This window comes from Paramisgurnus dabryanus, chromosome 2 (assembly GCF_030506205.2).
Source record: "Paramisgurnus dabryanus chromosome 2, PD_genome_1.1, whole genome shotgun sequence".
Lineage (NCBI taxonomy): Eukaryota > Metazoa > Chordata > Actinopteri > Cypriniformes > Cobitidae > Paramisgurnus > Paramisgurnus dabryanus.
The window spans coordinates 12,206,033-12,221,879 of record NC_133338.1 but is presented as its reverse complement, the minus strand read 5'-3'; the positions used below and the strand labels follow the sequence as shown (position 1 = coordinate 12,221,879).

The 15,847-nt window shown below is 39.0% G+C and overlaps 1 protein-coding gene across 4 annotated transcripts in view; it reads left to right on the top strand.

Moving 5' to 3' along the window:
• Nucleotides 1-15,536, top strand: part of LOC135739977 (uncharacterized) — a 35,655-nt gene extending 20,119 nt beyond the window's left edge. For all 4 annotated transcript variants that reach the window (XM_073811897.1, XM_065258018.2, XM_073811896.1 and 1 more), the window contains 5 exons: nucleotides 918-1,026; nucleotides 2,857-2,906; nucleotides 2,985-4,866; nucleotides 4,976-5,086; nucleotides 14,837-15,536. In XM_073811897.1, coding sequence (XP_073667998.1) covers nucleotides 918-1,026; nucleotides 2,857-2,906; nucleotides 2,985-4,866; nucleotides 4,976-5,086; nucleotides 14,837-15,099 — 2,415 coding nt within the window. In that variant the 3' untranslated portion in view covers nucleotides 15,100-15,536. The remainder of the gene's footprint in view (nucleotides 1-917; nucleotides 1,027-2,856; nucleotides 2,907-2,984; nucleotides 4,867-4,975; nucleotides 5,087-14,836) is intronic.
• Nucleotides 15,537-15,847: the final 311 nt, after the last annotated feature.

The following is a 15,847-nucleotide window of genomic DNA, read 5'->3' as shown; positions in this document are numbered from 1 at the left end:
AAGGGTAGTAAATTTGAACAATGCACAAGGGTTAATCCTTGTTAAAGTTACAAAAGTTAAAGATTATGCAGTATTATTTGATTACTTTATTCAGTTTCTGTTCTCTACCTTAAAACTACCAACCTGAAAACATGAACAGCACTATATTTATTTGTGCTATTGCTCATAATTTTTTATTTCTGACTGTTTACTTGTCTTTAACAACATTTGAAATGTATGAGTTAGGCTAGTAGTTATTTATAAAGGTTATATGGGTTAAAAACAATAAGGCATATTTTATATTTAACATGGTCTACCATGTTTAAACCAAAGAGAGATGACGTAGAGAGTAGACACGAGATTGGTGATTACAGCATGTAGGATGTCGGTGCTATGAATAGTGTGAGTACCAAGCAACATCTCCAGGTGCTCCTTTGAAAACCAGTACAAAAAAGTTATGTGCATCCCTGGTTATTACTTCATTATTGTGAGCAGGAATCAAAACTTGCGTAGAACAACATTCTTGTCATGTACCTCTTGCAGAGATGAACAATTAAGGCATTTTAAAAGGAAACACCCAAGATACATTAGTGTTTATAAATGTATGTTCAATCTAGTTGAGTCTAGATGTAGAGTCAAGCATTGTGTTCAACTGACAACACACTGCATTGTAAGGACAGAATGGTTTGCCAGGACACTAGTGGAAACACACTAGTAGCAACTGTTGCCATCAATACAAAATAGCTTAATGTGTTTTTGAGGGTTAAATAGTTGCACAAATATTTCTTGCTATCTGGGAAGCAGTTAGTATAAATCTGCTACATTGAAAATGCCTAGTAATTTTGATATAATGTTTCTTATTTGTACATGCTCTTGTAAGAAATCTGTTGTTGCTAAATTAGTGCTATCCCAACTTCTCTTTTTTTGCTACTAAACAGTGTCACAAACATGACTTTGTTCATGCTACCGTGTCATCCCTGGACAAATGCAAAATATGCTTGGGATCAGGGCTGTCTGCTTTCAAGTGGATTGGTTTCAGTTGTAAAGGTCAGTGAATCAATTTACAGGGTTCCAGACTAACTTTTTTTTACTGTGGATTAAACAAATCACAGTTAAATTACACTAATAGTCAAAAAGCATCTTAAAGAGGTTTTGCTCAAATGTATGTAAAATAAAGTAATGTGAACTTGAGATTTTTGTACTGTGGGTAAACTGCACAGCATACACTGCAAATGCAGTCAATGTGAAAGCACAATGGCCGTGTGCGGCAAACGCTCTCCTCACTAGAGCTGGGTATTGGCAAGGGCCTCCCGATACGTATCACGATACATGTGTCATGATACAATGGATCACGATACAACACAATACGTTGCATGTTGTGATACATTGCAATAATTTTTCAAAAATGTAAAAACATTTATCTGAACGCCTGCAGCTCTTTGAAAGCTGCAGGTGTTTTTACATTTTCTGCCATTTTCTCCCTTCCTCTAACTTCTGAGACATTGGGCGAATGGGCGTATATGGCAGACAACTGGACAATGACAACTACAGCAGCGGCGGAGGAGGTCGTTTGACGCACACAGAGGGATTTGATGGTTTTTTTAAATATCGATAGTAGAGATCGAAATATCGATACACTATCAATACAGCTAACTCTTACGATAGTTAGCTGTATCAATATTTTTGCACAGCCCTACTCACACACCGCTTGCCCTACGCCTACACATTGCTCACGTGTGTGGCGTGAAACCGAGATGACCGTGGCAAAAGTGTTTCCAGATCTCACTTTGGCGTGGTTAGATTTTCCATCGAGTTTGGTATCACTTCGTCGTGGGAGGGATTATAGGCGTGTCGTTATATTTGCACTGCCTATTGCTGTGACATCATACAAGTGAGAGCGTCCTTGTACATTCCCATTTATTTATTTATCAGTCTGCCACAAAATTAAAATTGGCCACCACACCTTATCACTAAGGTTACCTCTATCTCTCTTGACTGTTTTGGTTTAAACACCCTTGGCGTTAGTAGTTGACGCACTCCGCTGAGCCTCATTGAAGTTGCATTTAAGCATATAATACTGACGTGCTCGTCGCGAATGTTCATCCACAAACTGCAAAAAAACTGGAAAAAACTGTTATGGTGTTCCTGATTCTCAACCTGTGGATGTTTTTCACCGCTAAAAGGGAGTTTGGGAACTTATAGCAGAGCACAAATGACAACATGTTTGCTCGAGCGCGAGCTAGCACAGGTAAAGCTAATCTACATTATAGCGATGACGCTGTAGTGACGATTTTCTCAGACCAATTAGTGATCTACTGTGTTTTCGCGTCACGTTTGGTATCAGCTCGGGTCACTTGGAACCCCAACCGAGGTGGTACTAAAAAAGTATTGGGTACTACGTACTGCACCCAATGGAAAAGCTCCCAAAAGTAAGCTGACCCAGACTAAACCAAACCGTGGTGTACTCTGCAATGGAAAAGCGCCATTAGATAATACCAATTCGGATGAACCAATTACCAAACAATGCTCATTTTAGTGCATTTTGTGGTGTAAAAAGTTTGAATTAGCCACTAAGGAAAAACACTTATTTTTTACCTGCAAAACTTGGCCAGGTAAAACTGTCTAAAAATTTGGAACCAAGAATTATTACATTTTTACTGGTAGTCCACTGTCTGAAGAATTTTGGGTGTAATGTCACAGTTTATTTTATTTTGCTATCCTCAATTGATTAGTGTCCTGCACCCATTTGTAAAAGAAATTGCAAAAATTATATCTGGTGTCTGAATAATTTAGTTTGGCTGTACATTTAATTTGTCTGGTACTGTAAATAGGCAAAAGGTGTTTTACTTTAGATGTATAATGATTTATGTCTTGCAGTTTGTTCTGGTGTATGGCATAAGGATTGTCTCCAGAAAACAGTGCCTGAGGTTTGTCAGATATACCCTAGTAATCTGTATATTAACAATTGAAATGGTACTAAAATTAAGTATGTTTTATATTTTTAGGATAAACATGATTTTAGCTCAGAAGATAATCAATCAGATGAGGACATGCATGAAGATGACATGCATAAAGATGATGATTATGTACCAGATACTGACTCGGAATCTGATTCGGATACAAGTACTGTGGTTGGCTCTAGTGTGTCTCAGGTTCCCCTTTCAAGGAATATTGAAGAATTTCATACTACAACAAAAAATACATGTGAAAATACTGATGAAACAACAGATGAAGCAACAGAAGCACGTGTTAATGGTATAAACTACTGTTACGTTTGTCAAAAACCTCAGTCTAAACTTGCCAGACATCTAGAGATGCACAAGACCGAAGCAGAAGTAATGGAAGCTCTTAGTTATCCAAAACGTTCGGTAAACAGACGAAGACTTCTGGAGAAGCTACGTAATCGGGGCAACTTCCAGCACAATTTAGAAGTTCTCAAAAATGGAACTGGACAAATCAAATTAAAAAGATTTTCGAAGCAGTCTAAATTCATTCACTGTCTCTATTGCAAAGGAATGTTTTCCCGCAAAGAATTGTGGCGACACACTCGCAGATGCCACTTCATGCCAGAGCGGGCTTCTCATGAGTCTACAAAGGCCAAAGTTTTGGGCTTGGCAACAACAGCTCAGTCGGTGTTCTCTGAAAGTATCTCCAAAGGGGTCTGGAAGCTTCTGGACCCTATGAGGCAAGATGATATAACAGCAGTTGTTCGCAATGACTTTGGCATTTTGCAGCTGGCTCAAACCCTGTACAACAAGCATGGCAATGACCCTACGAAACATGAGTATGTTCGTCAGAAGTTAAGGGAACTTGCACGTGTCTTGTTGGTTTTGCGTGGTGATTCGATATACACCATCGAAGATGCTGTCAAACCTGGAAATTTTTACAAAGTTGTCAACGCTGTGAAAAAAGTATCTGGTTTTGATGAGGAAAACCACACCTACACGGCACCAAGTCTTGCTCTAAAAATAGGGCATTCTCTGCAGAAAATAGCCGACATCATTTACAGTAGGGCTTTGATGACGGAAAATGACAATTTAATCAAATCAACTGAAGCTTTCAAGTCACTGTATGCTGCAAAATGGTGTGAGCTTGTATCACACTCTGCCCTGAACACACTCAGTGAGAAGAAATTCAACAAACCATCGACCTTACCTTTTACCCAGGATGTGCAACTTCTTCACACTCACCTAGAAAAGACTTCAGAGTCTGCCTTTGACAAATTAAAGAAAACAGTATCTCCCCAAAGTTATGCTGACCTTGCAAAATCCACTCTTGCTCAGATTATAATTTTTAATCGAAGGCGTGCTGGGGAGGTGTCCAAAATGCGCTTGAAAAACTTCATTGAAAGAGACAAAAGCCCCCTCCATGCTGATGTATCCTTGGGATTAACCAAGTTTGAAAAGAAGCTCTGTGAGCACTTTAGCCGGGTGGAAATCAGGGGCAAACGTGGACGAAAAGTTGCAGTCCTCCTAACACCATTCATGGTGGAATCCCTAAATCTCTTGGTCAGCAAAAGAATGGAATGTGGTGTGCCTGATACCAATATCTTTCTCTTTGCTAGACCACAATGTTCAACTTACTACAGAGGTCAAGACTGCTTGAGACTTCATGCAGAAAAGTGTGGAGCAAAAAAACCCGAATACCTGCGCTCAACTCAGCTCAGGAAACATGTTGCGACCCTTTCCCAAATTTTAAACCTCAAAGAGAATGAGTTGGACCAGGTCGCTGACTTTCTAGGACACGATATACGTGTCCACCGTGAACACTACAGACTGCCTGAGGCGACAATTCAGCTTGCAAAAATCTCCAAACTGCTATTAGCAATGGACAAAGGTTGTCTTGGAAGCATCCAGGGAAAGTCACTTGATGAGATTCAAATTGAAGGTATTTTGCATATTTAGTGGAAAATGTGTATGTGCTCTGTTCTTCCAATTCCAGTCTCAAAATGTCCATATAAAAGTACTGCACTTAAATAAGCATTTTATGGTTTCAGATCAAATCCAGTTGACTGATACTGAAGATGATGCAGGAGACGAACCGGCTGGCACCAGTTCATTAGACAAAGAAGTATCAACATCACCACAAGAGGCCTGCCAGAATGAAGGTAATGTATTGGGTTTTCTTTTAGCCCTAAAATAAGCTGTGTTCGGACTACTGTGTTCGGACTAAAATAAGCTGTGTTTGGACTACATGTGCAAGTTTGATTTCTCTGGAACTAGGCATGGTTGGCAAGAGTATGAAAGCAACTGGGTCCACACTCATTCAAGATGTACAGTAACTTGTGTTGTGGCTTGTTTCAGTAGGGTTGGGGCAATTTTCTTGTGACTTTGAAAAGTAGGGTATCTGATTTTGAAAAATGCTACCTTTAGCCTACTAGCACTGAAATCACAATCCCACCTTCCATTCAAATCGCCATCCAATGCCACGCCTCCAAAACACATGAACACGGACAGACCAGAAGCCCATTCATGTCTCATTCTCCAGTGAGAAAACTTTGCACTACAAAGTGAATAACATTACCAAAATAACCAACATATACAACTGTTTTAAATCTGAATTAGATGCAGTACATTTTCGGTTGCAAGAACATAGTAGTTTGCTTTAAATTTTGAAAACATAAATGTTGTCACGCTAATTCATAAAGGAACACAAATAGTACTGGGCCAGTTTGGTTTTTTTTTACCGCGGTCGGTAATCATCAAATTCCCACTGTTTTGGGGTCCCCACATATACACAAGTGCAGGTCAATGTTGTAAGTGTTTTTTTTTTTTGCGGTCATGACGGTGAGGAGCTTAGACCCGCGGCATGGGTCACGTGACTGCGGTATGGCAGTAATCCGGTTACTGCTCCAGGCCTAAACACAAACTACATAAGCAACACAATGATCCATCAAAGTAGAATATCTGAATCGCCATCAGCTGCTTTCAGATGGAGCGGCATTTACTACACAGAGCCGTAGTTGACTGAAAAGCTGGGCCATATCGCATTAATTATCGCAAGCAATACGTCCTCGATAATTAATGCAATATGGCCCAGCTTGTCAGTGAACTACGGCTTTGTGCATTAAATGCCTGTGGAGAAAAAATGTCTTGATAAGTGGTGGACTGATATATTACTTCACAAACAGTGACAAATCCCACGACCGGCTTTTCCTCAGATATGTACATTGCTGTTAGTAACTTACAAGACGCTGTTTCCCACCACACTCAATAACTACTTTCACGCTGGTCATCCAGTGACACTAGTGTCGTGTGTGCAAATATATAACGTACACACCAAACACGGGGACGTCGCGTTTACTCGCTCTAGATTACTGGCGGGATTTAACTTAGTGTCATGCAAAATTTTCGCTTGAGTTTCATTTTGTGGTGTTGTTGTAATGTAATGTTTTTACAGAGACAAAACTGTAAAACAGACAAATCTTTTGGGGTCTAGACATATATTTTTAACTTTACTCAGTACAAGGTTGTTTTTTCTTTTTTAAAGTAACCTTGTAAAGTAGCCAATCAGCACCAAGGGGCATGTCTTCTAACCGACATCCTTGCTGGGGTAGTGTATGTGTGGGGCAGGTCAATCAAAAAAAGGTCCAGATTCTATTGGGGTAGGGGCGTGTTTGGGTGATTTCAAATGTCAACACTGGCTTTCAAACATTGTGCACTCCGTCTTTAAATAATGTTTGTATGTTTCTCACTTAATTCATATATTCTCACTATGTTACATTTTAAATATCGGCATGGGCCATTTAAAAACCCATATTGGTTGACCACTACTTTGAATATTAGGGCTGCACAATAAATCACATTCGATATCATGCGCATCTCGTCAGTAATGCCGGTTCCTTGATTAGTATTAAATCGCCATCAGCTGCTTTCAGATGGAGTGGCATTAACTGCACAGAGCCGTAGTTCCCTGACAAGCTGGGTCATATCGTATATATATATCGCAGGCGATACGTCCGCGATCATTAATGCAAATTGCCCCGATTGTCACTGAACTACAGCTCTGTGCATGTCTATTGTTTTTCATGAGGGAAGGTTTTTTCGGTATATCAGAATAGCTGGATTCACAGAAAATGTACCTGTTATAAGGGGCTGTTTACAAACCCCAAAGTAAATGATGGCGCGAGTTATCTCAAACATAAATCTATTTTCTTGGATTTCAATAAACACACAGATTGTAGGCAACAGTTTACTTCCTGGGATTGGTGATTTAGTAAATAACGACATTATCATAATTCCTCCCGCTTCAGACTCAGCCTGTAAGTTAACTCCTGTTAGCATTGCATTGTGACCGAATCTCTCAAACATGGTAAGGAGCGTCACATTTCCTGCTGACTTCAGAGGTATTCAGACCAATCACAATGTACAGATTAGCTGGCCAATCAGGGACACAGAGCTTTTCAAATCGATGAGTTTCAGGAAGAGTGAAATCTGGAGAAGGGCTGTGCGATATGCAGCGAAAATTATATCTCGGTATATTTTGCTATATCGGTTGCCGATATATCTCGATGGCTTTGTGAGGAAAATACCCTCCCCAAAAAACTACTGCAAAACAAATGTCAAAATCCACAAGGGCTTTTTTATTGAAGTGCAAAGAGGTAGTTCACGTAGGAACAAAGTGCTTCTGCAACATTTAAAAAATATATACAAAAATTATACTTTAACTATAAAATAAGAAAATACATATCAGGGGAGGCAAAACATGCAAATGAGTCACTTTCGGCACGGACGCGCTTGGAAAAAAGAGCGTGTCACTTTAATTATGAGCACGCATACCACGCGGGTAAATTTGAATTAACGAACTGGCAATAATAACCGGTCCCCTTCAACCTACCACCTTGATTCACGAGTCAGCGGTCACAGCCAATGGGAGCATGATATTAGGTTGTCTTAGCCAATTGCTAGAGAGGAGGGTGGGTCTTGTGCAGAAAGTGAACCAGTTCGCAGTTAGCTTGCAGGCTACACACGCTGTGGAGAATGAAGTTTATCAAACCAGAAGAAAATACATCTGCTTCGGAGTAGAAAGTAAAAAACAAGTGACGCTTGGCATGCCTTGAATAAAGAGGACAAGACACGGTAAGGCTTTAGGCCAGTGGTCTCAAACTCCCGGCCCGCGGCCGTCTCTCCCCCTCTATGCGGGCCGGTTCTGCTTTCAAAAATATAATATAATCTGCCCCGCAGAAAGATTTTCATTTACTTTGTTTTATATTTTTTAAATGATTGAAGTAAACTTTTTGGGGCCGTTCACATGTCGCATCTAAAACGCGAGTCAATGCGATTTTTTTTTCATTCCTAAGCGCGTGAGAGGCTGGGCGTCCTCCGTTGCTACGCAACCATGAGCGGCTCTCACTCCAGCGAGCATAACAGAATACGTGATCAGATTTTATTGCTCATCTGAACCTCACGTTAATCATATCATTATCTCCATGCGATCAGTTCATCTGGTCGGGACTTTGGAGTGTTCGTCCAGAGAAGAGCTATACTGTAACTCGGGGTTACCCAACTGTACTCAGAGAAAAGCTGCATGGGGTTTGTTTGTTCAAGTCACAGCTTTCATTGGCGACACGTCATAAGCAGTGCAAGCGAGAGCTGTAATGCAACACATATTAAACTACGGATGCGGAAAAAGCCAAGTGCCCAGGTTTTGAAAAGAGGAAAGATTATGAGAAACGTGCAAAAGATAAAAGTAGACTACAGTAGTCTATGTATGCAGCTCACTCAACTCAATAAAAGTGAATAATAAAGTATATGTATCATTATGTTGCTTGCTATGCAGTCACACATGAAGCATTAATATTAATTTTTACAGAGATCGAACATATTCAAGTCCAAAATAAATGCATATGCTAAAATAGTTCATAAATGTATTCAGGAATTTAATTTGTTAATTTAGTGCAAGGTTTTAATAGAAAAAGTTTGTATTTATTATTATTATTATTATTATTATTATTAATTTAAGATAAGGTTTAGAAAAGATTTACTTACTCTTAAAAATAAATTATAAAATAGATTGAAAGCACTGTTTATATTTGTATGTATTATTATATGTTAAATAATAGAATTTAAATGCAGTACATATACAGAAATATTGTGTTTTTATGTTAAAATAGCTCTATGTCCCTCCAACAAGATGTCCATCTCAGAAATGGCCCAAAGCCAGTTTGAGCCCCCTGCTTTAGGCACTTGGTGCAGTAAACTTCCGAAACCTGAGGCTTGTTTTTGCATAGTTTTTTTGGCATAATAAGTTGTTAATGAGTTGAAAATATGACTGTGCTGTTGCTCATAGAATTAGTTTATAGAAAAAATGGGCTTGGTAAAAGTCCTGATTGAGCCACAGAAAGTTCAGGCTCAGGATTTTTTTTCACTTTAAGCCCTGGTTTCTGTTGTCCATGCACAAGTCACTTTTCCGGGTAAAGATTTATAATATAATGTATTTTTGTGTTTTGCTAATCAGTGGCGGAGCCAGGGATTTTTCATAGGGGTGACCAGGCAGGGGCCAGCAGTAACTCTGGGGTGGCATATAAAATCTCTATCATCCAACCTTAAAATACTTTTAAGTATTATAGGTGGTTTAATCAGAATAATGTATAACATACAATTGCTAAAATACTTGAATTTTAATTAAAATGAATTGAGATTAACATACAATTTATAGTCATAATTCAACCTCATGTTTTTTTAAACTATTTAATCAAATAAAACTTTTGAAATGTACTTTGAAACCAGGATTTATATCTCCCATTGCTGAAAAAAACTATAGAGACCAGAAAATCATGTAGGCCACTGAAATGTATTTTACTAAGATTCATTTAGCTGCTTCTTGCTACTCTTTCTAAAGAAGGATGCTATATCTGCTGCTTTTCTCTTTATTTTCCCCACATTTCAATAATTGTCTGACATTAAAACACTAAAGCAAAACATAAAAACATTAACATGTTTTAAAAAAAAACGTATCAGGATAAATGTATATAGATTATTTGTTATATATAAAATCAATCTTAATACTAGCATTTACGCTGTAATGTTTGTGTCAGATTCAAATCGGCTGTCGCGTGGCGCACACACACACACACACACATAGCTGAAGAGAGATTCTCATTATAAAACGGATTCTTAAACAAGATTTTAAGCCCATTATGTGTTTTTACCGAACTTTAGAAGAGAAAAAACTTAAATCTGCTTTTTTGACACACAGTGATGAAAATGCAGTTGAAGTGCCTGTCATAAGGTCACGCCGGAGCTAGAAGAAACATCACTCTCCACTCCATGCGTCCCGCCCCTCCGTGTTCATTGATCAGGTTTAATGCGCGCGCAGCTTGTTTAGTAACAATAACAGTAACATGTAAACGTGTGTGTGGGTGTCGGCGCGCTACACTCTGTTCAATATTCCGCTCTGTGTTTGCGCTGCGCGTTCTACTCTGTCGTTAGCGGCACATATCGTTAAGTAACATTGTTTGAAATTTAACTTGTCCAGTCGGACAACTAATTTTTTCTTACACTTGTCCTACAAAAAATCCACTTGTCCCGGACAAGCGGACAAGCTTTAATTTCGAGCCCTGCATATTGTTTTCTTTTTATTCAAAAATAAATTGTCTCAACTTCAGATATTAAGTTTTTGGTAGATGTTGACAATTCTTAGTATTTTTTTTCTGAAAACCCTCAGGAGATAAGGGTATTTATCCTGGAATAACATAGGTTTTAGGTGTTTTAGGAGTAAATGGGTTAAATATGAGAGAAAACACTGTTGTTGTTACACAGAAAACTACAGAACACGTGCGCTTGCACACCGCATGTCCGCATCATAGGGAGAGAGAAAGCTCTCACATCAAGAAAACGTGTGTGTGTCTGTGTGTGTGAAGCACTACTAATAACCTTTGTTTAGTCATGATTAGGGCTGTTGAAACGAATTTCAGTAATCGAATATAATTCGAATATTAAAAAGAATAATACTAATCGAATGTTAAAACTACTATTCGAATGGGATTTAAAAAAATAGATTTAAAAATATTTTTTTATGTGTTCACTATCTAACGCATTTATGCTGTTAAATACCGCTAACTATCTCGACCCGCATTTCCATCGGCTAATTAATTTGAAACAAGACCAGCAGCAGGAGGTACGTGAGAAAGAGAAAGCGGAGCTGATAGCGATTGCGGAGAAAGGTTATGAGGAAGACGAGAACGGAGCAGCCAAGGTGAAGAGGACATTGTCAGGAGAAAACCGCTCTCAGTTCTATGGACGACCGTTTGGGGAATGTCTTTTATGCTAATTTGTTTGGATAAGTTTGTCTTTTCGACCAGTGACAAAATACTTGTTCAAGATCACACTTCCTCTAAGGTGTGTTTAAATGAAAAAAGAATAGTAAAATTGGAGGCCAGGGGATGTGTGTGCTGTGTGTAAGTATTGTATAACTAATGATGCGATCTACGCAGCCCTAATACGTGAACAAAGAGAACTGCGTTGATAATGAAATTTTTCATTAAAGTTGACAACTTTGTGTCTAAGCTTAATCATTAATTAGCAAGAAAGCTATCACCTGTTATTAAATAATTACATGCTTATTAGTAATACTGCAATGTCTTCTAGTGGACATAACTTAAAACAAGTCAACTATACGAGCTCATAGTGGCATTGGCAATCCATAAGCCCGTTTTTACAACGTGTGTAGATAGATACATAGTAAATATTAATGAGTCAAATTTGAGAATTAAATAATCGATTATAAATCGAATATTAAAAAAATAATGACTGAAATTCGAATGGGATAATAGAGGAAGATTGACAGCCCTAGTCATGATAAACTAGATCAGTCATCTTCTCTGTCAGTAACATCTGTGACTGATGACATTTGCGCGGAAAAGAAAGTATACAGAGAAACGGACATTAAAGCACTTGCCACCTTTTCACTGTCACCAGAGAGAGACGCGCGCTGTTGAAGTGCTTCGCGCAACGAGAGAGAGCGCTGAGCGCTCGCAACAATGAATTTAAGCCATTTTAAACCGTAAAATATACATGTAAACGGGAATCATGGAAGATCTATTCGTGGTGGCCAGTGTTGATTCCGCGACGAGCGCCGCCATGTTAAATAAGCAACATGCAAGGGGAGGGGGAACAAAAGTGAGGAGGCTGAGGCGAGCACAGCACACAGAGAAGGCAAAGAAGCAAAGTGGTGAAATCAGAATTTAATATAAACATTATATTGAGATATATATATATATATATATATATATATATATATATATATATATATATATTCGAGTTTCAAAACTATATCGATATAGGTTGAATATCGAGATATCGCCCACCCCTAATCTGGAGCTATAAAAATGTACGGTATGTGGAAAATGTGTTTTAACCATAAACCAAACAAACACATTGTATAATACCAAATACACAAAATAACGTTTAAGATGGGTTTTCGTCGAACTGATCACAAGTGGACAACGCTAAAGACACTTGTAAACTGTGTTCAAAACTTTTTGAGCTTGTCCACTTTCGACCACATTCAGAGGTAGTCGAAAACACTTTTGATCGGATTGCTTTCGTGATGTAGACGCGCAGGTAATCTGAGGTACTGAGATCAATGTTTTACGTCTTTACTGACTTCTAGCACGAGCACACGGTGTACAGCGCTATCTTTAGGCTTTCATTGATAAAACTAAAACAGCTGATCTCTGCGTCTTTCATTTGTTTCATTTTGCGAACATGTGAAAGTTGCACTAGCTTATTTTATCAATTGTGCTGAAATATCAGAGAAAGCTCTTACATATTCATGTACAAAATACTGTGCAGCATGTTTACTTGCAACACAAGCAGTGGACTCTGACATAATATTAGTTTGTGTCCATTTAAACCCATCATTACTCCCCCTCGTGTTTAAATTAGGGATGCACCGAATCCAGGATTCGGATTCGGCCGAATACTGGGCTTTTTGACGGTGTTCGGATTCGGCCGAATCCTAGATTTTTTTTCCACCGAACCGAACCCTACGCTTGCGCTACGCTGGTCGACGTAACGCGGCCGTTGATTACACACATCGGGTGCTGACGTGGAGATGAGCTTTTTCTTTCGGTGAGCCTTAGGGGCTGGACACACCAAAACTTTTAAACACGGCTGAAAACGCCTTGAGGACGCCAAATTCCAGCTGTTTTTCAGCCGAGCGCTTGGTAGCTGTGATGCTTCAGCTGTGAGCCGGTTGGTTGCTGTGGTAATCTCCCGCCCCTCCTCCACTGTAATTGGACGCCGTGTGAAACCTGACATTGACGAGCGGAGCTTCTCACTCAAAGTTAAATATAGATTTCAGCGCGGAGCTGCTTGCTTATTGTAAAAACGAGCGTGTCGCAACGCATCGCTTTCATTATGCATAGGCTTATGGTAATTGTCAAAATAGTTTTTCCAACTTGGCATCCTGGCATAATGTACAGTTAAAATTAAATAAAATGAAAAATACACTGCTGTGGACGTTGTTTACTTCATTAATGTGTTTTACTGTGTTAATGGAATAAGGATGCGAGTAGGATTCGGTATTCGGTTTCGGATTCGGCCGAATCTTAAACGGTGGATTCGGGATTCGGCCGAACCTAAAAAATCTGGATTCGGTGCATCCCTAGTTTAAATGACAGCAGAGAGACTTGCCCACAGTCTCCACAGACCATCACCTAAGAGTAATCGGGACAGAAGCAGTGGAAAGTGGGGAAAGAGACGGATTTAAATACCAGGTGTAAACAGAATGTGTGTCTCAAATTAAAGGGAAACCATGCAAGTCTGCGTAATATTTCTCTACAAGCTCCCCCTAGTGTCTGAAAGTAAACGCTTTCAAACACACTGTCGTAAAAACAAACTGTTGTCCCTCGCCCATCGGAACCAAGTTTATCAGCTTATTTCCAATCCAGTTATGTTTTCCTTCCGTCAAGGGTTTTCAATGCTTCTTTCCCGGCTCTGCCATTTGCAACCATCGCTAGCTGTGTTTGGCTCGCCTGCATCTGTGTTGTTTGCCGTAAAGTGATCCTGCTTCTCGCGATATCTGAGACTTTGCGAGACTGAAGGACACCGGGTCGGATACAGCGAACTTGCAAGTGGGATATTCTTCCTACAGACGGTAGGGGCGGGCGAGAGCGACTTCATTCGTCCGGTAATGAGTCATTTAACCATATACCGACTTACGAAGATGATTTATTATCATAAAAATGCTGCCTTGTGTCCCTTTAATACAAAGAGTAAACGGCCCCTTGAGACGCTCTATCATGAGCTGCAGGTGTGTAAATAACCACAGTGCTTTACTTCACTCGGAAACCATTAACGCATCCCTCTACTTCAGTGGTTTTTTAACCTTTTAAAGAGCGACCCTAAAATAAAAAAGGATTATGTGATCCATAAATTTCACTTACTCACTCTCGAACACATTGCTTGTGCACAGCGCACTGGCCAATCAGAATCAAGTTGTTACAAACAGGGATTTGTTACGTTCTACTACATGTGCGCTGCACATAGTTGATCAGCTTATAGCCTTAGTGTGCTGCGAGAACAATTTGAAGGCAGTGTTGTTGATTTATGTTCATTAGTGACCAAAACGTTTATGCGGCTGAAGCAGGTAATTATTTTAGTAACCACTTTTCTACTTGATAATCCTTCTGTGTCACTTAACCTTGGACTTCATTAAACTTTCAGATTTGTCTCTTTTTAGGGAAAATCCTAAAATGATAAATTTAATAATCAACAAGATTATGTTCGTTTCATTAAATGTCATAGAAATGCTCAGTAGTAGTTACAAGAATTGTCAAATTTGTGCTTGTTTATGCTTGTCAATTTTTTTACAGTATTAAACATTTCACAATGCAATGCTGCTTTCTTTTTAGTAATTGGAAGTGTTGAACATCGTGGGACTGCTGATAAGAAGAAAAGAATGTGGTCAAAAGCAGAAGTTGCTGCCGTGATGAGACATTTTAAAGTCCACATAGTAAAAGGAAATTTAGCCACAAAATCTGAATGTCTTCAGTGCAAATCCGCTGAAGAGCCTGTGCTTCAAAACCGGTCAGTACAAAACATACGAGACTTTGTGAGAAACAGAGGTATAACTGCCAAAAGGAGAAGTCAGTATGAAAGTGCTGTTAGCCCCTAATCACCAAGCCTTCAGTGTTCATGAAATGTAGTTCTATACATTTTGAATTGGTGTTGGTTTCTTTCCAGCCTACTTTTCTGAAGAATGTTGGAGTTTATATGACGATTTTACAACTGTTGTTGTAAAGATTTTTGAAGATTGATGGCCGTTAACTGTTTTTTATAATGTTGCAAGTAAATGTTGCCTCTTGCTGTTAACTGGTTTATATACACTTTTAAGTGACTGGTTTCAAATGAGATGATGGTCATGAAATTAAGAAAATAGTTTTTAACTGATTGACTACCTTATTGAATATTTTTGATTGTGTCTTGTCTGCAGTGAAGTGTTCATGTCTGACATACTTGAACTATAGTAGGGCTGGGCGATATATCGGATGAGATTGTTATGCACATCTTATCAGTATCTTATCATAATCACCTGCTTTCAGATGGAGCCGCATTTACTGCACAGAGCCTTAATTCACAGACAAACTCTGCAATGTTGCATTCATTATTGTGGACAAAACTCCTGCGATAATGACTGCGATATTGCCTAGCTTGTCCGTGAACTACAGCTCTGTGTAGTAAATGCAGCTCCATCTGAAAGCAGGTAATTATGATTCACTACTACTGATGAGATGCGCATAACATTCTCATCCAATGTATCGCCCAGCCCTACTATAGTAATTGATTAAATATAAACAAATGTATTGACGTTCACAATGACTGTTTTAACGCTGCTGTTGTTAATTTGAAAAATAACCAAGTTT